Raw genomic sequence first — 22,164 nt, 5'->3', positions numbered from 1 at the left:
ACGAGTGTTACGCACAAAAGCATTTAGAATGGCACAGGCCGAGGCACGGGAACGGGAACGGGAAGAGGAACAGGAATTGAAACAGGACGAGCCGAGCAAAAAAGTGTCCAGCACGTGTTGCAGCCCGTCTCGGAAAAACCCAACCATGTAATCCCAGCCAAACCCATCCCAATCCGATGCGATCCCAAGCCCCCACCCACCACCTTTTCGGCTTTGGTGTGTGAAAACTAGTTAACAGCTTTTATTTACTTGGCAAACAGACTGAAACGTTGTAAAACAACAAATGCTTAAGCCGCAGGATATAAGCATAGCAGCACTCACCAGCACACACGTCCTTGCACTGCGCAAAAAGAGGGGATTATTATGATGAATGGCATACATGTCAAGTTTTAAGCTTAAGAAAATGTTGAGTTATCATTACAGTCTTGCGGATTTATACTTCGAAATGGGTATATGAATATTCCTAACTTCATTTATGTTCACTAAGATTATTCAGTGATAATAAGCAAGTCTTCTGCTTCACTACACTTAATTATAAAAAGTTGTGAAGTGTAGGGGGGAATTAACGAATTGGGGTATGTCCATTTCCTAACCAGTTACCTTTAGTCACTGCTATCTGTTATTTCGTACAACATTTTCTGGCGGTGTGTGCCACTCGGGGCACGAACACGACCAGCTTGGCCAAAAAGTCCACGTTGCCACTGTGGTCAGCGGAATGGAGACGACGCTGATGGAGGCGAGCGTGCAACTGACTGCGGCGCTCGGACATCTCATAACCAAAGTGAAAAGTTGGAAAACAATAACGGGCAGAGGGCAGCGATGCGGGGCACACATGTCCTGCCTGAGCAATCGCCTCCAAAGCAGTGTCCTTCGGCCAGGATGGCCACAACCAGTGGCAGCAGCCTGCACACCGTGACAAAGTTTTTGCACCACAATGGAGCTGCAGCTCACTTAGTATTCTCCGCTCGGATATACATAAGCACACAGGACACGGGCAACGTGGCGTATGCACAACGAACAGGACTACCATCACACACATAAATTATATGCCTTTATTTAGGCAAAACAGTGTAGAAGGCAAGTGCAACCTGATGACAACAACAGGCTGCGTAATGCAACAACAGAAACAGAAACCGAAGCAAAAGCAAAAGCAAAAGACGTGGCAACAATGAGACTTTCGGCAAACAAACGAGGCAAACTAAGCGCTTTTCAACTAATGACGACGACCAGCAACAAAAACGTATTCAAACTGGGCGGCGGCAACAAGTTGAGCCGTTTAGATTTAGGGCTTGTAAAGTGCGTGCGGAAAATTCAATAACCAACCGATAACAACCTCAAGAACAGATCCAAGTAAGCCAGGGAAAGAGCAGGAAAATCCAGGCAACAAGGCAACCACTCGAAGTGAAGGATATCGGCAGGGAAAATGCATATGCATGTATGTATGTATGTATGTAGAAGTACGAAGGAAGGCCGGAGCGGTGACAACAAAAGCCTGCTTAATGGCAATAATAACAGATTTTAGCCAACCACAAAGAAAACGTCAACACAGAGGCATACTTTTTGCTCCTGACCAAAACAGGTCGGTTAATGGCCAGTGAGTGTGGCCATTGAGTGGAAGTTCACTTCGCAACCAGGACGACACATCCTTGCTGCAGTCACTTTGAATGAAAATTCATTAAGTGAAAATGCGTAAGCCAGCAGATGAAACAGCAACAGAAAGAGGCTGCATCTTGATCCTCTTAATAGCCGAAAAAGACCGCATCGTTGGGCAAGAAACCACAGCCATCGGGCGGCCGATTGGCTCAATTTGCATTCAATTAAAAATAAATTGAGGCACCTTGTTCTGCGGCTAACTAAATAGTGGCATCGCCATCGCCATCGCACTCGGTGGAGCCCACTCCAATTTTTTTGGTACCGAAACGGGGGAACGCGACCACCGCAGTATGGGGCCAAAAAAATTGATTTCAACTTCGGTTGCCGCAGCGTATTTATAGGCTGAATTGTCATTTTCCTCTTTTCTGGTGGCTGGTTGTTGGTTGCTGGTTTTTTTGTTTTACTTCAACCCAATCCTGAATGCCAACAAAGAGTTCTCGAAAAGAGAGCGTAAAACAAACAAATCACGGACCGATATGCACACATAAAAATTCATAAATATTCTATTTTGAGTTGACATTTTGACAAGTGAATATGAATATTGCAGTCGCAGTCGCAGCGCACAATTTATAATTGATATGTATAAATAATGGACAAAGCCATTTTGTAAATGGGTTTAATGAAATGAACGAGTGTAGCTCTTGTAATAGGTCGCCAATTACAAACAAAGCAAAACAAACAGTCGTCTAAAAAGTGGAGTGGACTTTCAGGTGCCCTGGGCGAAAATATTTTTCCAAACATTTAATCTATTTAAAAACTAGTATCGATATTCGAAGAATACTCTTTCAGAAAGGGCAAACATTTTGCTATTTATTTATTTACCTGGACATCTATAGTTTAATTCAAATCTATTCAAAGTTACTTTCATATGAAATATGAACCAAAAACCATGTACAAGAAATTAATTTTATTTGATGCCCTGCATCAAGTTCGCTCATTTAATATACCCATTAAATCAGAGTTTACAGGTGCCTTAGTTTAAATAAAATATACTTAATAATTCACATTTTCCGTTAAAAGCAAAAGTACCCAAAGCCAGTTAGTTGAAATTTCAATTAAATTAAATCGGTTTTTGGTAAGCAACTTTAATTATGTTTGATAGCAAAACAAACCAAGTTAAATTTGCTTTACACTTCTCATCGCACGGCAGAAAATAACAACCAAAACTATTTTGGTCATGATTTTGGGTGAAAAAATTCCAAATTGAAAGTGAAAGTTGTGTTTCCTGCCCTTAAAGCCCTGATGGACAGCACAGATGAGCAGCTGCAGCTGGAACTGGACGGGATTTCGATGGAGAGTCGCCAGGTCAGCAACTTCGATGACCTCATGGAACTGACCAACAACTCGGAGCGTCTGATGGCCAGAGTCAACTCGAGCCTGGACGCCCTCAACTCCGCCCTCGACAACCTGGAGAGTCGAACGGAGCGCGTTCTGGTCGAGATTCGGAGGCTAATCAGCTCGGGAATACCGGCGGCACAGGGTCCGCACGATGGATGCGGAGATCCAGATGCCAGGGCGTAGGCGGGCAAACTGCTTGGAATAAATTTCTAAACTATGCAAAATATTTCAATAAATTTATGTACATTTTATATGGAAAACCTTTGATGCTGCAGTGCGCTTAAGAATTGAAAAGCGAAAATTATGCGCAAAATATTTCAATAAATTTATGTACATTTTATATGGAAAACCTTTGATGCTGCAGTGAGCATAAGAATTGAAAAGCGATTAGTTCTTCTGCTTCGAATCGAAATGGGGATCGAGAAACTTCGCGGGGGCATTGAGGCCGGCAGAAGATCCATAAAACGGCCGACAGTTTGTTTGTTTTTTATGAGAACTGTAACCCTAGCACACAAATAATTAGTGAGCTATTTTTATAGATCTTCGGATGCGCGGCTGCGCAGGCGCAATGCGCATTGAGTGCCCCGCGGACGCGGATGAATCAGGTGCTGGGGGTCTTCCTCCACAATCTTAATTAGAATTTACATTTCGAACCAGAGTATGTGTGCTTATGTGTGTGTGTGTGTTTTGTATTTGTGCACATGTTGCACTGCATTTGAAGATCTCGTCGTGCACTTAATCACTTGAGCCGACGCGTCGGCACCATATGGGGTCCTTTCTTCTACTTTTTTTGTTGTGTGGCAGCGGCATCTGGTGGTGCATGGCATATAGACCTAGACCGAGCGGTATAACCTGTTAATCAGATATGTGGATTGAGCCGAAAATTATGCCACAAAGCTGCTGTGCCAGCTGGCAACAGGCACTCGACTGCGTTTAATTGACAATTAATGCAACTTTTAATATGCGCGCAATTGGCACTGAACACTGAAGTCCGCCCCATGACAGCGCTGCACATTATGGCCATGGTTATGGTAGTGGGGTATATGGTGGCTGGGTGGTTGGGTAGCTGGGCAATTGGATAATGCCCACAGATCCCAGCCATTTGCCCTGGTAATTCTTCATTAATCAGCTTCGCAATCATTTACGTAAATCGCAGGCGCGTGGAAAAGCGCAGAGCCACCAAACCTAATTGCAAGTTATGAATATCTCATCGGATATTAAATCGATGGCCGTCGCTTAACTCCGACAAGCCACGACCACGATGACGATGGAAATAATAATGAGCATGGCTGCGTTGAATGGTTTGAATGGGCTGAATGGTATCGCTCGTCGACCATCCATCCGTCCGTATGTCCGTCCGTATGTCCGTTTATCCGTCCGTTTGTCCGTGCGGAAGTGGCGACACTTAATTGCGAATTGAGTGCGTTTTCAATTTTTATTGAACTGCGCCCAGTCGAGCATTATGCTGCGGTGTGGTATCATTAAATCCTCCTCCAGCTTCACCGCTGCGAAGTATGCAGCGAAAATGCAAATTACCGAGACCAGACTGAGTGGGCGTGGCAGTAACTCCGCCGCACTCATTAGCGGTATCTACTAGACGATAACCACCGCAATAATCGATGGAATAACTTGTCTTCTTTATCAGTTGGCGCACATGCACAATTACTTTCAACCCATCATCGATGAAGTCAGTCCACAGAAGTCAACCCGGTATTTCGGTAGTAACAGAAATGAGCGCTATAACCTTCTTAACAATTATGTTGGTGACCTTGCTGGGTCACCGAACCGGTGCCCTGGAATTCGAGGAGTGTGCCAGTGCCCCACAATTGGGAGTTTACGTGGCCAGCTTTAGTAATTGCTCCAAATACATATATTGCGCCGGTCCAGGATCCTTTGAGGCCGAGTGCTTGGATGGTCACTACTACGATGAGCAATTGGAACGCTGCCTGGATCGCAAGTTGGTGACGCGATGCCATGATCCTGTAGACACCTCCACCAAATTCCCTTCGATGGTTACGAAACCAGCTCAGGAAGCGGATCCATTGGCGATTACCCTGCGACTTCTACCCAATGCCGGACCCTGTTATCCGTACATGGTGTGCTACGAAGGAGCTGGACTGGCCAAGGCCTGTACTCCTGCCCATCTTGTGTCCTGCAACCGTATGCAATCCAGAGAGAACATCATCAACTGCCAGGAGGGAGTCTATGGGTTTATGCCACATCCCCGGCATTGCGCCTACTTCTACTACTGCTCCAGTGGCTCCAAGCTGATCCATCGATGTCCCTTGAACTACACTTGGCACTACCAACGCAGGTCCTGCGTCCAGCAGTCCGAGAAGATGTGCTACTCCGAGAAGCTTCGGCTCAATAGAAATAAAATGGGAATGGCCAAGCAGGCGTATTTCTAATGTTAGGATATAGATTTAATTTAAGTTAAAGATTCGTATAAATAGCTAAACATGTACACCTAGCGTAAGCAACAGTTGAATTAAGAACTGCAAATGGGAAACAAACAGGAGTTCTTCGCGTAAATGCTTCTGTATGGGTATGTTTCTCTTGCCCCTATTTCCAGTAAAACAGGTGGGAGCTGCGCACATCGAAGTGGTAGAAGCGGAGCAGCATGTAATCCTGCCACTTGGTGGGCAACAGTCTGCGGCAAAAGGCGACAACAATAATCGTTAGGAATAATCGCTGGATACCTGGGCTAATTCAATTCTCACCTGAGCAGCCACACACTAAGTGCGAATATTTTTGGCACGTACACCATGCGCTCGTTCAGCAGCACGCCCTTGACAATCTTCTCCGCCACATATGGAGTGGGCAGTCCCGGATAGCTCTTTGCAATGCTAAATGGAGGAGCCACATGAGAGCAAGGGATCTAGTCGGTTATAGCTTTGCTTACCCCGCATCACTGAGCAGTGGAAGATCGCCGCTGGTCCTCATCAGGTAGGCATTGGCCACCGTGGTGCGCACGTAGTCACAGTCGGACAATCGCAGCTCAGCCCGCAGCGACTCCATGAAGCCCTCGATTCCGTACTTGGTGGCCGTGTAGATGCCCGCTCCTGGCAGCGGAACTAGACCTGAATCAGGAATGTAAGATATCAACTTAGAGGCACAGACTTATGTTGCCAAAGTAGACTTACCCGCCAAGGCATTTACTGCCACCAGGTGACCGGACTTGCGCGTAATCATCTTGGGCAGGAACTCCTTGGTGGTCTGCAAAAGGAACAAGTTTCATGTTTTCCCAATTTAGAGAAGCACACGCTCACCATTATGTAGGAGCCCAAGTTGAGCTGCAGTATGGTGTCGATTTCATCGCTCTTCAGGGTGGGTGTGGAAGTCATGGGCATGAGGGAGGCATTGTTGACCAGAATATCCACGGGACCCAGTTCCTTCTCCACCTTGGCGGCCATCAGTTGCAGTTCGCGCGGCGATGACACGTCGTTCTGGAATACAAATTCTCGTAAGGCAACCATTGAATAGCGAAGCAATTTGAAAGCTCACCTTGTAGGCCTTGGCAACGCAGCGTGGAATCTTGGAGAGCAACTCCACTGTTTCGTAACATCCCTTGGAGTTGACATCCACGACGGCCAGCTTGCAGCCACGTCGGGCCAGTTCCAAGCAGATCTCGCGACCCAGGCCACTGCCTCCGCCGGTCACCTGGGTTTAAATCACAGGTTACTCACATTGCACTCGTATACTCAGGTAAATTAATTAGCTTAATTTGCAAACAATCAACTCGAGCTAATGTGACTTCGCATTGAACAAAAACCTCATTTACGGACAATTATGTGAACAGCAGCAGCAGCGGCAGAGGCGACTTATGAATGGCATTACTCATACGCTCGGTGGGCCGACCCTCTGGGGCACAATTGAGTGACTTTTGACCGTAATTGAAGCGCACTGGGTGACCTCAGCCGCCGTTTTGGGTGTGCGGTAGGTGGTTGCTTGAATCGAAACCCGGAATGTAACCCGGAATGAGTTCAATTCAGAGTTTGGCACGTTAGCCCATATGGCAAGGGGAAAAAAACAATAACAAATGCGCAGTTGTTGTGGTTATGAAGCGGACGAAGAATTTCAATATCATATGCAAATTAACAGCGGCAACAGTAGTTGAGTTTTATCTACGCATCTGAGAGATACCCGGCATGCTTCCCAGTTGCAGATACTTTGGCCCTCCGAAACTTCTACACTCTGTGGTTGTTTACAAACAACAGAGAGCGTTCGCTTGCCGGACTGAAAACAAAAGTGAACTTCCTGAGGTTTGCATTTTTGCGCTCTTTCTGTTCATCTTGGAATAAATATAGCGACACACGCAAAACCAGTTTGGAGTCGAAAAGGGGATCGTTTAGAGCTGAAATAACTCGAATTCCGCAACAATGATGTCAATAGAACTTATCAACGAAAGTCAATCTTATAATTAAGTTGCTGCTAACAGTTTCCATGGGAATTCTCCAGTCCCTGCCACCCGAAAATACCGCTGTGCAACCGCAACAAAAAAGGTATCTGTATTTTTATCTGTATCTGTGTATGTATCTGTATCTGTATCTGAGAAAACCATATCTGAGGGAACGATCGAAAAAGCTGAGACTAAAACAAAAGTCGGGCCATTGTGAATCATTAATGCGCTACGTGAGACGCTTATGGCCGGCACACGCCCACGATAAAAAGCCTGAAAAGCATGCTAATGGGTTCTGAATTCGATCAGGTTCTTTACGATATGGAGCATCACCATCGGATCCGAATCATCACTTGACCTTGTCCAGTGGCCCCTGGTAATTGACTTTTCCATAATTCGACGCCCCAAGATGCATATGTGATTTTTGGAGCGCGATATGGTTGCCATGAGCACGACTTCAGCTGGAGATGGAGACTCACTTTGATTGCAGCGCTTACAGCGAAATTATGTCACATTAGCTGACCGTGGCACCAAAGTCTCGTCTCTGTGGACACAACTAAACAATTGGCCAACTAACCAAGCTGGGTACCAAACGCATAAATATTTACATTAATAACACCACACCAAGCGATCGACCGCACCCTAATGGCAGTGACATCAAAAAAAAAACGAGAAGAAATAAAATGAAAAGAAAAGCGGGAATGGGGAAAAGGTGGGTGTGGCGAGGGTGGGCGTGGAAACCGGAGGCAGCCACTGGAAAAGGAAAGTGCGTGACGTTTCTGGTTGGCTAAGTAGATACAAGATACAAGATCGCTTAGAAGCGGATACAGGGAACAGAGATTCACATGATGCCAGCTTACATACCAGAACCCTAAATACATCTTATGGCAATATAATCCACATATGCTACGATTAACGTGAAAGCCTACTGCATTTTCCAAGTGCACCCAAGTCCGATGTGTATCTGACTGCCTTATTAATGGCTCATTTGCCAGGCGTTCATTGCAGCCATTTGTTAGCCCGAATGAGCACTCGATTGCAACTCACCAGTGCCACCTTGCCACTGACATCCTTCTCCTTCAGTCCCAGCGCGAATAGGTAATCCAACAGGTGCTTGAGGAAGACGGCCAGCAAGACCAGTGGCAGCAGGAGCAGAAAGATGATCACTTTCAGATTGAAGATGGCCCGGGTGGTCTCATCGTTGCGATGCGCCTGCGCGGCCGCCTGTGTCGCGGTGGGCGTGGCTGAGGCAGTGGGTCCAGTTACCGTTACTGCACCAGCCGGAACGGCCGTGGTGGTGCGGGTTATGGTAGTTGTCGTTGCCGTCTCCACCATCACTCACAGCTTGTTGCACTCACAATTGGCTAATATGTGCGGGATATATGGATATATATATATGAGTATGTATATAAATATCTCTGTTTTTAGCCGAGAAATTTTCGCGGTCAAAGCAGATATGGCACTCGCGGCGACTCCAAAACAGCTGCAGCGCGTCGAAGATCAGGCAGCAGACTAAAAACGCCAACCAGCGACTGCGAGTGCCAAACTACGTGTACAAGCTTTCGACTCTATGGCAGTATTCCCCCCATTGAGTGAAGATCGCCGGGCGCTCGACGATATCTGGTTTTCGTATCTACGACTGCAGATTCGAGTGGGCAGCGTAGCACCTTTGAGTGGAAGTGGCGCGAGTGGAGCTACTGCGTTTCACCTGACTTCGTAGCCCGGCTTTCTGTTTTTTTTTTACGTTTTTTATAGGCTTTGGCTGTATTGTTTTCCCCACGCGCACAGTGGGAACTGCCGGATGAAGATCAACGCCGATAAGAACCCTCCCGTGTTTGCTTTCCCTTTATCTGGTCCGGAAAGATGGGGTATCTGCCTGGCTAACATGATAAACCTCTTCTTGCTAGTACGAGTCTCAGAATCTTCCCGAAATAATTATGTTAATTATGATTCACTGCCTTCCACTGTGCGCCACTTTCGAATTGTCAACCTTTTGGCACCCGCCAATCGAAGAAATGTATTTAATTGGGATTCTTGGGCGAATGCATCGCTGGAGAAAAACTACACTAATAACTATAGCTTAGTCATACAGCTTAGTTCATGCGGAGAAGTGGGTGATATCTCACTTTAGTGCATTTACCTTCTATACATTCTGCTATCAGACTTAACAATTCGGTTAAGTTAATAAACAAAATATGATACATTTCTATTTGCTCTTTAAGGTTTAAGTATTACAGAAATATTTGCATATTTTATTATTGTTGCACAAAGCTGCATGTATCAGCACAACTTGAGTTCATATTTGTTCCCAGTGGAGAAAGGTCTCTCATCACAATTGAACTCAACTCGAATCAGAAACCACTTTTCTTGGCGCTCGTCGAACGAGAATTGAGTGAGTCGCTCCGCTGGGTTTTGAGCACTTTGGTCGACCCATTTTCGAGGTGCCAAACTGGTAAGCGGGCCGAAGAAGTGGAAGTGGCAGCCGGGCAAAAAAGGACTGGCCCCAAATGGAAGTCGATGCATCCGCTTTGGCTGAATTTTGGCCGCGGAGGCTAGCATTCCGTTACGATTGGGGCATACTTAATGCCCTGCCCTAGGTCAATGAACAGCGATCGGTGGGCTAGGGTAAACATTTAGCTGCCGCATGTGGCAAAAGCTAAAGTCGCCTGCAGCTGCGGCACAGTGTCAACATCTGGTGTTTTTTGCACTTTTTGCATCCTCGCACATGTGCAACGCTGGCGCAACGCATGCGCCCTGCTTGAGGTTGTTTTTTTAAGCATAGAACTAAAACCGAAGACGTGCAGATACGGGTATAAATATAAAGTATGTAAATGCGGCCCAGCAATTTTGACATATTAGCAGCTAGCTAGCTGAGTTGCATCCCGAGAGCATTGACCGCACACAAGCCACACATGTCGCATAGCATGTGCTCCGCGGTAGCGGTACAGTAGGGTCTGTGCATTGGCGTACACCACGAGGATCCGTTTGCAAAAAAATATGACAACTCTCTTTAATCAACTTACTTTTGGCTTATTTGTACAGAGTATGCATTTTTCATTCCGTGTGGTAGACAAAAGTTACGTAGTTTCATACAACTATAGTTAACAATAGTATGCTATCAAAAATATAAAAATGTTTTCTTTTTGGCCATCGAACATGCCAAAATAGTAATATCACCGTTAAACGCCTCACGAACAAGGACTAATACAAAGTTAAGAGATTTATAGCTATACCTCACAGATGCAACACATTTTAAAGGTGTTGACCGGTTCTTAGTGTAAATTATACATTTGTTATTGTTGACCAGCTTAAAAGTCATGGCAGCTCGAAGGCACTTTCTGAAAGGAAAGTTGGGTAAGTAAAGCTTAATCTCTTAGTCTTCCGATTAGTTTGCTTACTTTTCAGGCTCAGCAATTTGTTGGCATGGCGACGCAGATTCTCTTGGTTGGGGTTGCGCAACACTTCAGCCGCCGCCTCCTTAATCATGCCCTCGATGCTCTGCAGCAGCCATTCCTTTTTGGGGCACGTAATGGCCAAACGGTACTCGCCATCCTGTGTCCGCGACACGTTCCATTCTAAGACTGAGTCGTCGCAGTCTCGGCTGTCATTGCTCTCCGTCTCCTCCATCTTTATAGCACTGCGCCGACGGACTTTCGACGGCTTTACGTACGGCTCAGCGTCATCGGTGTCGTCCGCTACGGACTTGCGCTTCTTGCCATTGAGCTGGCGTTCGTCTTGGTTGCGATCACGTTTAGGGCACGTACAAATTTTAACATCCATAACCTGCTGCCCCACGATATCGCCGCTGCAAGATGGAAAACACGTTAAGTTCTGTTCCAAGCTTCTGGAGCATCTGCTGTAGCCTTACCATGCTTTCTCCAGGCAGAAAACTAAGGAAGTTTCTTTGCGCCCAATGCACGAATTTTGGCAAACGAACTTGAATGCCAAGGTTTGGCGCACGTGCCCAGTGCGGTTCCCAGAGCGACTCATGTTTAAAGGAATTATCACGGAAAAGCGCTCGGCAACGCCTTTACCCTGGGCAGTTCCGCAATAGACACTGTTGGGATTCTCGCTGCGCAGCAAGCTGTCGCGGACTTTTGCGTTATGGGCAGTCACTGAAGGTTTGTACAAATGATAGTTAAATATTGCTGCTCGTTCTGTGTTATAATATCCACTTACAAGGCTCAACACTCAGGTGATTTTGGCAGCGCAACACGGGACCACTGACATCCTTGGAGAAGCACAGGAACACGCGCAGATTAAGCGGCTGAATGGGCATCTTAGCCTTGAACTGCACGTCCACGTTGAAGGTCTTGTTCATCCGGATGTAGAGCTTGTTCAGCGGAACCGAATACATCCAATGAGACTTGGGCGGCTCATCCAAAACCATACTGAAGCTATAGCCTCCGATGTTGTGATTCTCCAGCTTGGGCAGCGTGTTCGCCTGGCTCTGGATGTCCTGCAGCATCATCTCGCGCAGCACGGATTGCTGTAAGCAAAAACAACATATTATTTCAATGATAACTTTGCCTAGAATCATATTAGGGTTCACACTTTGCGCTCATAAAGCTGATAGAGCTTCATGTTCCAACTTGCTCGAATTACAAATGGACTGCCGACTTGTTTTGTTCTATTTTTTCACAAGTGCTTGCAATTCTCGCTGAACGGTGACGACAAGTAGGAGTGTGCCCTGCTAATCGGATAGATAAGAGTGTTTTGTTCTGTCCTCTAACTGAAAGTGAACCACAAAGCCGTTTTGACGTCATGTTGCTCTTATGAAATTGCAGGCACCAGCTGAGTCACGCAAGGAATGTCGCTTCCCGCACGCTTCTTCTGCTCTTTTGTTGTGGCCAACGCAACGCATGCTCAGTTGGTTTTTAGACGGCCGGCGAAATACATGCGTTTCGTGATGTGTCCAGATAGTGTCGGGCCACTTGACAGGTCCTCTAGATGCCATCAGTTGGATGGTTGGAAAACAATTAAGCTGATATTTATGCTGCGGAAAATGCACACACAGTTTTCATTAATTGTTCCAGAAAAATGGACTTCACTAGCGACTACGCGCATCGGCGTATGGTGAAATTCCTTACGATCACGCTGATTGTTTTTATGACCGCGTTTGGACTCCTGGCCAATCGATATCGCTCGGGCCGTCGTGAGAGATTCCGCTTCTCAAAGGCCTATCTGGCCTTCGCTTCGCTATGGACAACTGCATTCAGCTTGGTCTACGGACGGCAGATCTACAAGGACTACCAGCAGGGCCAGATCAACCTGAAGGACGCCACCACTTTGTACAGCTATATGAACATCATAGTGGCCGTTATTAACTATGTGACACAGATGCTAATCAGTGACCATGTGGCCAAAATGATGAGCAGAGTGCCCTTCTTTGAGACTCTAAAAACATTACGTCTGGACAGCAGGTCGCTATACAAATCCATAGCTTTGGCCCTGGTCAAGACCGTTGTTTTTCCGCTCACAATTGAAGTGGCTCTTATACTGCAACAGAGGCGGCAACATCCCGAGATCAGCTTGATCTGGACCTTGTACCGGCTATTTCCATTGGTTATTTCCAATCTTCTGAATAACTGCTACTTTGGGGCAATGGTGGTGGTGAAGGAGATGCTGTATGCACTGAACAGACGGCTGGATGCACAGCTGCAGGAGGTGAATCTGCTGCAGAGGAAGGACCAGCTAAAGTTGTACACCAAATACTATCGCATGCAGCGATTTTGCACCTTGGCGGATGAACTGGACCAGCTGGCGTATCGCTATAGGTTGATATATGTGCATTCCGGAAAGTATCTGACTCCAATGTCCTTGTCCATGATTCTGTCGCTCGTCTGCAACCTGCTCGGCATAACGGTGGGCTTCTACAGTCTGTACTACGCCATAGCGGACACCTTCATCATGGGCAAGCCGTACGATGGACTTGGATCGCTGATCAACCTGGTTTTCCTGTTCATCTCGCTGGCGGAGATCACATTGCTCTCGCATTTGTGCAACCACCTGTTGGTGGCCACCCGAAGATCGGCAGTTATCCTCCAGGAGATGAACCTGCAGTATGCGGATTGTCGCTATCGTCAGGCAGTCCATAACTTCACCATGCTGGTCACGGTGACCAAGTACCAGATTAAGCCCTTGGGCTTAATCGAGCTGGACATGCGACTGATCAGCAATGTCTTTTCGGCGGTGGCCAGTTTCCTGCTGATCCTCGTGCAGGCCGATCTGTACCAGCGCTTCAAGATGTACTAACTTATCGATGTTACCCACCTGGCTGAACTGCATCAGATTCCCGGACTGTGGAGAATAATATTTAAAAATTAGCAAGTTATAGTTTCGCAGATTGTCAGCGCAACTCACGTTTAATCCCTGCAAAAAGGCCATGGGTTCCGTGGTCCTGGAAGGATAAAAACAGTGAGAGTTAGCAACCAGGAAAACCACCTGTGACCAGGTACCCACAATTCCGATCCCGATACCGCCACCGTTTGTTCAATGTCCTCCTTCATATCCTCCACTGTGGAGTCGGCCGATCCCAAGGAGGCTTCGTTGGCCACCTGGATTTCATCCTCGGAATCGGTGCTGCAGTGTCAATTGAAATAAAACTTAGTAACAAATTGCGCCTTAGCCAGATGAACAAACACAAACAAGTTGCTTGCGTGAATGATGCAAGTACAAGCGTGTTGCTACATGCATGGTTTGTGTGGTTTGATCTTCAGTTTGTGGCCGCACTGTACCTGACTTTGTGCCACGACATTGGCTGTGATATATACATGTCTATCAGCTATATCTGATCAAGCGATCGGTCGGGGAAGGAGGCTAAATATTAGAATAAATTCGCTAAAAACTACCGAATCGTATGGCCACTGACGATTTAGATTTTGGCATTCGCCACGCAACGCGAACTATCGTTGCAGCCGATGTTTATCGAATCGAGCGCGTGTTTTGAATTTGCTCACCCCTTGTGGCAGATGAATTTGTTGCATGCTTTCATGTTATTATTGGCATCGGCATTATTGTTGCCTGAGTTTTCCAGATTGTTGGTAAGCTGCGCCATGTTGCATCCTCCAGAGGCTTGCTCCCCATGCATTATCTGGTTGGGATATCCGTTGGCCCCGAAACTCTGCGGCAAGTTGGAACCTCCGCTGCTGGAGAATCGAGCTGTTGGCTCTGCGAAGACTTCGTTGCCGATATCCCACAGATCCAGGAACTCCCCGTAAGCTCCAAAAACGGTGCGACTATTGGTACGCGAAACAATCGAAGTGTTTCTGCAAAAACGTGCGGCATTATTTGGTTGGGTAAGTCCGAAAATAGCAGATCCGCTTACTGGTTAAAAGTCAAACTAAACGACGAGGACCTTTGAAGACTCATGGCTGCGCATTCAATTAAATAAACTTTATTTAGCAGGTGCGTGTTTTTTGCAAAAATTTGGCGTGCTTCAGGGTTGTCGACTATCCACAATTTGGGTGTCTTTATGGGCCCTCAGCACGTAAATCGCTATCGATGAGCTATCGATTAAGACTTTGCTGCGAACGAACAGTGATGCCCATAATGCGGCAAGTTTGAATTTCTGTTTCGAAAGTTGTTCAATACTTTAATCTGTTTATTTGCTTGCAAACTACATGCCACAAACAACAAATTGGTTTCACAGCATAGCCCTTTGAATGGTCGACCAAAACACCGTAAGATTTGCGACTCCTAAAAGGAATAATATTTTAACTTTTATTCGCTGTTCCAATTTAAGCCAAACTATTATATTTAAATTAAAACACTCGAATTATACAAAGCTATGGCGTACAATATATTTACAGTTCTAAAAATGTACAAGAAGCGCTACTGGCACAAAAGTCTTTCTCTACAGCAGACATATGATAATGCAGCTCTAATATTTCTCAGTCGTCACTTCGCTCGGCGACTCATTTGATCGATTTTGAACCTCCGTCACAGTGGTGAGGTCAGAGCTCGAGGACTCCCTCGAATGCCTGTGGATACATGGAAAACAGCACAGCAATGATAAGTGTACAGTGGAGATGCAAGAGTCCTAGATTGAGTTTTATGTACACAGAATGTTTTAATTACCTGTAAAACACGTAGTGCTGCAGCATGAAGAAAATGTCGAAGAGCACCGAGAACAGACCCAGTCCGAACTTGGTGGGATCCCCGAAGAGTGACACCCAGTCATCTGGAAACCATATTCAATTTCATTCGAGACTCATAGATGATGGGACATCTCCTACCGTAATTATGGGCATTCAGGATCATCTGCAGCATGCTCAGAGTTCCTCCCGTGAAATCCAGCAGGATGTTCCCGATGCTCCAGCCCGAGGTGCTCTTCCGGCGATAGTTCATCAAAGCCTGCGGCACATACTTGATGATGGTGATGGTCAGCTTCACGTAGCTGCAGTAGTACAGAAAGTCCAGCCAGTGGATGACGGAGCCTCCGGCCAAACCGGCGGACACGACGACGACCACGGCGAAGATGACCAGGATTCCGTAGGCAATGAACGACACCCTTTGCTGCGCCCTCTGCATAAGTTCAACGAAATATTTTATACCCATAATTAAAAATCAAAAACTATATGATAGATGTTATCTGCGCTTCATATCAAAAGTATCCACTGTGACTCAAATTAATTGGTATTTTGATTGATGGCAATTAGTGTTCAATTCAGCAATTGTTGTCACTGTGCTGATAAGGCCATTGAAAGTTGGGAAAATTGGCAATATGATTACCTGATAGAAGAAGCACTGCAGGATCGTAATGCAGGTGGCAAACATGGCGTGCAATGAGAAGACCACATCGTTGAGCATCACAGGATTCACGCCCAGCGGATAGCGCTGCTCGTACTGGCTCTGCAGATCCTCGATGAAGTAGAGGCCGCAGTTGAACATGCTGTACAGGGTGAAGCCCACTATGTTGAGGGCCAGGAAGTCAAAGTTCAGGCCCTCGACGGACTTGCGGCGATAGTTGCTCCAGATCTGCGGATAGAAGGACACCGACCAGGCCACAAAGTAAATCCAGCCGAAAACGATGGAGGTGTATATCAAAGCTCTCGATTTGGCCACAGTCACGCGAACAAACACATCCTTTACACTGGAACAAATGGATTGTTCTATTCAGTTTCCTAAGAACTCGGCGAAGTTCGAGAAGTTACTCACATTTCTTTGTGCTCATCATCGCTATCGGCGACCACTTTGACATTGCCGGCTCTAAGACCAGTTATCACCACCGACTGATTCCCCGTACTGCCCGCTGGATACACGAATGACGCGGGATCGATGAGCAAGTAATCCTCCGAATCCGTTCCCAGCGTAACTGGGACGTCAGTGGCCAGCAATCCGCTGTAATAAGAACATCGGTTATGACGCCACATCGCTCGGATTTCCCTGCAATTGCAACTCACTTGGCGAAGACCAGAAAAGTCTCGCTGGTGTTCAGCAGAACGGTGATGTCATGGGAATCGACGGTGAGCAGACTGGTTTGGGCATTTCCCAGGGCAGCTGTGGGCAGGAGAAACTCCCTCATTATCAAACCGCATTTCTGGATCGCGACGTTGGGCAATGGGAAGCTCACCTGTGGCCAGGAGGAGCAGCAGAGTGAGGTCCATTCTGGTTTCGTTGGACGTCTTCTTATTCATGCATGAGCTACCAGTCCTGCTGGCATCTTCTTCAATGAAGCCCTACATGGTATTGATTTAATTGTGAATTACTTCAATTGACCAATTGACGGGTGAAATTGATATCTAGGGAGTGTGGAATGCAGCTCCTGCCACCTTGCTGTATACTGCGATTCGATGGATGCCCCACTTACAGCAGCTCAGCAAGAGAGGAGTATGATATGTTAAAGGGGCCCAAATTAAAATGATATAGTATACGTTTTTCGATAAGCAATTTGTTCTAAAAAGCTTTCAGTGCAATCTACGCACACGCTCGCTTCATCTGGAATTCGTGTGTTTTTGTCGAGATAAAAGTCGGCAACCTTCACCAAATGTCGCTCAATGTTACAACTTTGCAATTGGAGCACACTTTCGCACGGCACACGATGTAGCACCCACTTTATATGGTCTATTGGACGTAGCAGGAAATATACACGGCTTTGTCGGCCGATCGTAAAACCAAAAGATTCCCGACTATTTATACTATTTATATGGCAAGGGGGCTTTAATGGGGAGGGCCGTGACTTGGCGATTGCGAAGAAGTGTAAAACACCGCGTGAGAAACGGGCTTATCTCAATCAATGGAGCTGATAGTGTCAAGCGGTTCGATTCGAATTATTGCGGCAGTCTGCCACAAGTTGCAGATAATCAATAGATTGGGCAATGCACTGCGCGCATTGTAATCGCAAGTCACGATCCGCCGGTGAACTTGGTTCTATATAAATCAGTCACAAGCCGATCTAGTAAGTGTGGTAAATTACAAGGGGTATTTAAAGTCAAGTATCATATCATTTAATACCGTTCAACTATTTTAAGATAAAAGATTTATATACTATATACACACTTTAAGTTATTCATTAATTCTTGAGTTTAGATGGCAGAGTTCAGCAAACACTTTCAGTTGGATTCTTGTGATAGAAATGGGTTTCGAAAAGCCCGTTGTTCCAGAGACACTCATTCATTCATGATTCCACGCACGAGATACTATTGTTATGCGGCTGCTTGAGCCGGATTAGAACTTTCACTGGCGTTTGGGAAAACAGAGGTTTCAGCGGCCAGCGCAAAACATCTGTACAAACCGCCCGATTTGGATTAAGATAAAGATACACGGATTAGAACAGTTTGTTTGCCGAGCTACATGCATGATCGCCTGCGAACACATCACTCACGTAAAAAATGAAGTTAAACAATGTGTCCAACTGGCGATTAGGCGACTGTCAATGGCTACAAGTGGAATGCTATGATGGCGATGGCGACTCTCCAGCAACTGAGTGCGCGATCCGATGGATCCGTTTAAATATTGGAGCGGTGGAGTCGACGTCGTCGCCGACTTTGGCAGCGGCAGCGGCAGCGACGCCCCAACGGTAGCAACAACAACAAGTGGAGCGAGAGCGGACCGCCGCCGCTTCTTGGGTCTCATTATACTTTATTTTTGCACTTGAGAACCCATCGGCCGAAAAGGTGGGCACTTCAGTCGGGAACAGCCAAGTGTTTTGACTCGACAGGTTGCCGAAAGAAAACGCATTAAAATACAATTTCAAAAAATTAATTACTTATTTATGATATTTTAATATCAATTAAATGTAAGGGAAATTGCATCTCACAGTTTGGGGGTAAACAGTAGTCATACCAAACATCCAAATATATAATAATAGTCAATGAATTCAGCGAGTCATGAAATGACTTCCTCTTGGTCTTTAGAAGAAACAAAAGATATGAAACTGTAGCCATAAGCTAAATCATTCGATTAATGCAAGCTGAATTCGCAGCCTAAAAGAGCATTCCAAACAAGAATTGAAAAGCTTCTTATCAGCAGTAGAAACTGTTTTTGAGGGTACTGCAGAAGGAGTGCCAGTAAAGTTTTATTAGGGTTCGATAAGGGACGACGACTCTGAATTATCAAGTTCAACTAAATGGTAGACGAGCGTTCCATGGGCGACTGAAAATAAGCGTAGCCAAACGAAAACAAACACAAGATTCACTTTCTATTGGAGCTCTCTTTGTTTTTGCCGATGCAGAATCGGCCACGATCCACTTGTGCCCAATGCATAATTTTGCAAGCGAATCGAAAACTTGGCATGGAACTCGGTAATATGTGCCAAGCCATGTCAAGTAAGACTTGGCCACCAACTGTTGCTCTTTATTTGCACTTCTGGGGCTGAATTTTTCCATAACATCCGGCGATAAGTTGAAGTCAAAGTAAAATACCTGTGGGGGTTTACGTTGCACGTCGATTACAATTGCGCTGGGCAGGTAAGATGATCAGTAAACCAGTTTAATTTGCACATTTTACAAACAAACGCCAAGCTCAAATCACATTAAGGGTATATAGAACGTAGCACATCTACGCTTAATCAAGGCACTTAAATCATGTCATGGATCTGCTTGGCACCTTCTCGTCTGGTCTTGTCTAAGACACTGATTTCGCGATGAGTCGATGGTTAAATAAGTTAAAGGTCGATTACAGGACACTATGATGTATATAGCTGCTGGCGAGTATGTGGTCTGAATCAGTCGTCACCTGGTCACTGGTTTTGGTTCTGGTTCTGGCCGGCACGTCGATTCTTCTCGAGTATCAAAGCGCGACTGAAATGCATAACAAGAGAGTAGTAGCTTCTCGGAGCGGAAAATGGGGCTGTTCACTTACCGGTAGCGCTCGTAGAAGCCCACGATGGTGCCAAGTTCCTGCTTGAAGAGCCGCACCAGCATGCTGTCGAAGCCCTCCAGCTCCGGCAGGCTGAACATGTTGAACTGCAGCAGGTGGTCCTTGGAGGAGTCCGCCTCGGAGTAGACGGCCAGCCACTTGGGGATCTCCTCGAGCAGATAGGGATTGGCCGGCACCAGAGCATTGTGAGTGTGCGTGGGTGGAGCATAAAGCGACGCCTCCGGTCGAATCGCTTTCGGTGGCTCCGCGGACGTCGTATACACGTAGTAGGATGTCAAGCACGGATGCTGACGCTGGCACTGCCCGGTGTACTGGTTCTCGTAGTAGGTGCCGTGCATTTTGGACACCACCCGGCGCCAGCCCACCGGCAGACCCTCCCGCTCCAGTGGATGATTCCAGTGCGTGGTATGCGCATTGTGATCGATGTAGTATTTTCGGCCATGTAGCGTGTACTGAGTGGCCCAACCGGGCGGCAGTGGCAGCTCTTCGGGCTCTGTGAGCGACTGCTGTGATGGTACCTTCTGCAGTGATCCATTAACACTGCCTCCCGCTCCGCCAACTGCACTGGGCGGAGTTCGGGGTGGGGCGTACAGAGATTGCACTGAGGTAGAGGCGCCGCGAACACTGCCAGAGCTACCGCCACGACCGCTGCCGCTCAGGGATCCACCCCCGCTTCCAGATGGCACCGTCAGGTGACCCTGATGGTGATGCTGTGGAACCACGGCCAGCGTGGCCGACGAGGCCGTCGTGTTGCTGTATATGGGCGACTCCGATCGCTGCGACTGAGTGGCGCGCATCGAGTTGACACGGTACGGATTCTCGTAGATCGGGTACGAATCGCTGGAGTAGCTGCCGCCCAGGTGAGGTGCCAGTTGCGTGTGCTGCAGTTGCTGCTGCTGTTGTTGTTGCTGCATTGGAGAGCTGTGGAAATAGAAGAGAAGATGTACTTAAAAAAGGTGCAATTGAATATATGCCAATATATTAAACTACTCTTCAAATTTCCAGTTCCGAACAACATAAAAATGTTCTTATTATAATATTTTTCCAGGAAAACGCCGTTTTGTATATTTTGTTTTTTTTCGTATTTCTATTATCTTCTAAGAAATCTTTGAATAATAAAATTTCCGAAAATGGCAAATTGTGCTTGTCATTGTTTTAAAGTGATAATAATATAAATAGAATGGGCAGTCAATTAGCTATTAAAGTCAGCGCTTTTTGACTCGTACATGAACTATACAAATTCTAGTTTATACCTCCTAAGCCTCCTCACTTTCCCTTTCTGCTGATCAAGCGCTGCTTTATTATCAATAGCGCCTTTATCAATCGAGCTCTGTATATTAAAATTAAGTAATTCGAAATTAAGTTTACCTAGTGGGCTGGTACCTGGGCTGTCGCTCCCTGATGGACATGGCAGCACGATCAAATCGCAGGGTGGAGCCAAACGGCGTCGAGGCGTGCTGCTGGTGGAGCTGGGGATGCTGCTGCTGCTGTGGCGGGACGGCGTAGTGGGCGGGCGAGTGCGGCCGCTGGGGCAGTTGCAGCATGTTGGCGTAGGAGGCGCTGAGCAGGCCCTGATCTGCATCGTAGCTCTCACCACCCAGATGGGGATGATGCTGCCGCTGGGTGGTGGAGTAGCTGCGCTGGAACGCACCGGCTCCCGGCGCCGGTGATGATGTAGTTTGCAGCAAAGGCGACGATTGCTGCCGACGCATCCGCTCGATCTGCTCGATGTTCACGTAGTTGCTGCTGCTCTGACTCAACTGGTTGCTGCTGGCCCGGAACTGGTGGGGCGGCAGGGGGGGATGACTACGCACATGCGGATGGGCGGGATGGGGCAGGGAGTGGGGATGCGAGTGGGAGTGCTGTTGCAGGGGCATCTGGCTCTGGGCCCGTCGCGCATGATAGTAGTCCGGCTGGGAGTCCGTGCAGGAGTAGGTGTTCCGACTGGTGCTCGAGCTGCGCGGATGGAACTCACAGCTGGGCGAGGTGCTCGCACAGCGCTGCAGCGACTTCTTCTTGGCACGCTGGTCGCTCGTCCACACATTGATCACCGGAATCTCCGGTGGGGTGTCCTTCTTCATGTACTTCCCCACCACGCCCTCCTTGTGCTGGGACTTCTCCTTGTTCCGGCGCGAGAGCATCGTCGGTTTTCGGTTGCACAGCAGGATCGTTAGATAGTTCATGCAGACTCTGTTTCCGCTCGGATTCCGGATCGCTGTCTTTGTTTAGTCCATTTTCGAGCTAAATTTGTGCTGTACGATCGGTTTTTTTGTTTTCAGCTGGTGGCCAGTGTGGCCAATGCAGTGGCGGAACAATCGCTTATTGGTAAATTGGGGACATTCCTCATGTCCGCATGTATTTAATTACTTGCAAGATATGTTTTCATTTGAAACATTTAAATTGTTTATAAATAAACCTGGGAAAACGTAATCAAAAAATTACTCTTCTTGATG

General features: G+C 46.9%; 7 protein-coding genes and 1 long non-coding RNA gene across 12 annotated transcripts; 4 read left to right on the top strand and 4 right to left on the bottom strand.

Moving 5' to 3' along the window:
* Positions 1 to 2,767: 2,767 nt before the first annotated feature.
* LOC122621602 lies at positions 2,768 to 3,242 on the top strand. Its single transcript, XM_043799519.1, has one exon. The coding sequence runs from the start codon at positions 2,896 to 2,898 to the stop codon at positions 3,172 to 3,174; it is 279 nt and encodes a 92-aa protein (XP_043655454.1). The 5' UTR covers positions 2,768 to 2,895; the 3' UTR covers positions 3,175 to 3,242.
* Positions 3,243 to 4,721: 1,479 nt separating this feature from the next.
* LOC122620003 lies at positions 4,722 to 5,850 on the top strand. The gene is made up of 2 exons (XM_043797263.1): positions 4,722 to 5,536; positions 5,720 to 5,850. Exon 1 carries the CDS (start codon positions 4,722 to 4,724, stop codon positions 5,397 to 5,399), a length of 678 nt encoding a protein of 225 aa, XP_043653198.1. The 3' UTR covers positions 5,400 to 5,536; positions 5,720 to 5,850.
* Positions 5,393 to 8,969, bottom strand: LOC122620002 (short-chain dehydrogenase/reductase family 16C member 6). Its single transcript, XM_043797262.1, has 7 exons — positions 8,438 to 8,969; positions 6,496 to 6,651; positions 6,261 to 6,437; positions 6,135 to 6,207; positions 5,894 to 6,071; positions 5,712 to 5,837; positions 5,393 to 5,641 (listed from the first exon to the last, which is right to left on the bottom strand). The coding sequence occupies exons 1-7, from the start codon at positions 8,723 to 8,725 to the stop codon at positions 5,554 to 5,556; spliced, it is 1,086 nt and encodes a 361-aa protein (XP_043653197.1). The 5' UTR covers positions 8,726 to 8,969; the 3' UTR covers positions 5,393 to 5,553.
* Positions 5,952 to 8,429, top strand: LOC122620004. The gene is made up of 4 exons (XR_006326107.1): positions 5,952 to 6,084; positions 6,245 to 6,454; positions 6,518 to 6,696; positions 6,794 to 8,429. It is a non-coding gene; the product is annotated as an uncharacterized LOC122620004 (long non-coding RNA).
* A 1,428-nt stretch (positions 8,970 to 10,397) lies between the features above and the next one.
* On the bottom strand, positions 10,398 to 14,844 carry LOC122619985 (cellular tumor antigen p53). Of its 2 annotated transcripts, XM_043797231.1 has the most exons (9): positions 14,718 to 14,844; positions 14,350 to 14,658; positions 13,853 to 13,972; positions 13,754 to 13,790; positions 13,664 to 13,690; positions 11,570 to 11,879; positions 11,259 to 11,505; positions 10,789 to 11,195; positions 10,398 to 10,728 (listed from the first exon to the last, which is right to left on the bottom strand). In XM_043797231.1, exons 1-9 carry the CDS (start codon positions 14,759 to 14,761, stop codon positions 10,706 to 10,708), a joined length of 1,524 nt encoding a protein of 507 aa, XP_043653166.1. In that variant the 5' UTR covers positions 14,762 to 14,844; the 3' UTR covers positions 10,398 to 10,705. The 2 variants fall into 2 exon arrangements, with proteins under 2 accessions (XP_043653166.1, XP_043653167.1); XM_043797232.1 differs by lacking the exons at positions 14,350 to 14,658; positions 14,718 to 14,844 and adding an exon at positions 14,128 to 14,275 and having other exon boundaries at positions 10,401 to 10,728.
* LOC122619986 (putative gustatory receptor 94a) lies at positions 11,889 to 13,646 on the top strand. The gene has a single exon (XM_043797233.1). The coding sequence runs from the start codon at positions 12,431 to 12,433 to the stop codon at positions 13,643 to 13,645; it is 1,215 nt and encodes a 404-aa protein (XP_043653168.1). The 5' UTR covers positions 11,889 to 12,430; the 3' UTR covers position 13,646.
* Positions 14,845 to 15,173: 329 nt separating the features above from the next.
* LOC122619163 (cystinosin homolog) lies at positions 15,174 to 19,595 on the bottom strand. 3 transcript variants are annotated; one of them, XM_043795914.1, is made up of 8 exons: positions 19,568 to 19,595; positions 16,965 to 17,070; positions 16,795 to 16,891; positions 16,550 to 16,732; positions 16,124 to 16,484; positions 15,628 to 15,916; positions 15,470 to 15,572; positions 15,174 to 15,372 (listed from the first exon to the last, which is right to left on the bottom strand). In XM_043795914.1, exons 2-8 carry the CDS (start codon positions 17,026 to 17,028, stop codon positions 15,273 to 15,275), a joined length of 1,197 nt encoding a protein of 398 aa, XP_043651849.1. In that variant the 5' UTR covers positions 17,029 to 17,070; positions 19,568 to 19,595; the 3' UTR covers positions 15,174 to 15,272. The 3 variants fall into 3 exon arrangements, with proteins under 3 accessions (XP_043651849.1, XP_043651848.1, XP_043651850.1); XM_043795913.1 differs by lacking the exon at positions 19,568 to 19,595 and adding an exon at positions 18,216 to 18,320 and having other exon boundaries at positions 15,175 to 15,372; XM_043795915.1 differs by lacking the exon at positions 19,568 to 19,595 and adding an exon at positions 17,446 to 17,517 and having other exon boundaries at positions 15,175 to 15,372.
* On the bottom strand, positions 19,252 to 22,092 carry LOC122619162 (scaffold protein salvador). 2 transcript variants are annotated; one of them, XM_043795911.1, is made up of 3 exons: positions 21,080 to 22,087; positions 19,694 to 20,632; positions 19,252 to 19,632 (listed from the first exon to the last, which is right to left on the bottom strand). In XM_043795911.1, exons 1-3 carry the CDS (start codon positions 21,892 to 21,894, stop codon positions 19,572 to 19,574), a joined length of 1,815 nt encoding a protein of 604 aa, XP_043651846.1. In that variant the 5' UTR covers positions 21,895 to 22,087; the 3' UTR covers positions 19,252 to 19,571. The 2 variants fall into 2 exon arrangements, with proteins under 2 accessions (XP_043651846.1, XP_043651847.1); XM_043795912.1 differs by having other exon boundaries at positions 19,301 to 19,632; positions 21,095 to 22,092.
* Between the last annotated feature and the right edge of the window lie 72 nt (positions 22,093 to 22,164).

Source organism: Drosophila teissieri, chromosome 3R (assembly GCF_016746235.2).
Source record: "Drosophila teissieri strain GT53w chromosome 3R, Prin_Dtei_1.1, whole genome shotgun sequence".
Classification (NCBI taxonomy): Eukaryota; Metazoa; Arthropoda; class Insecta; order Diptera; family Drosophilidae; genus Drosophila; species Drosophila teissieri.
This window is presented reverse-complemented; position numbering and strand designations above follow the sequence as displayed.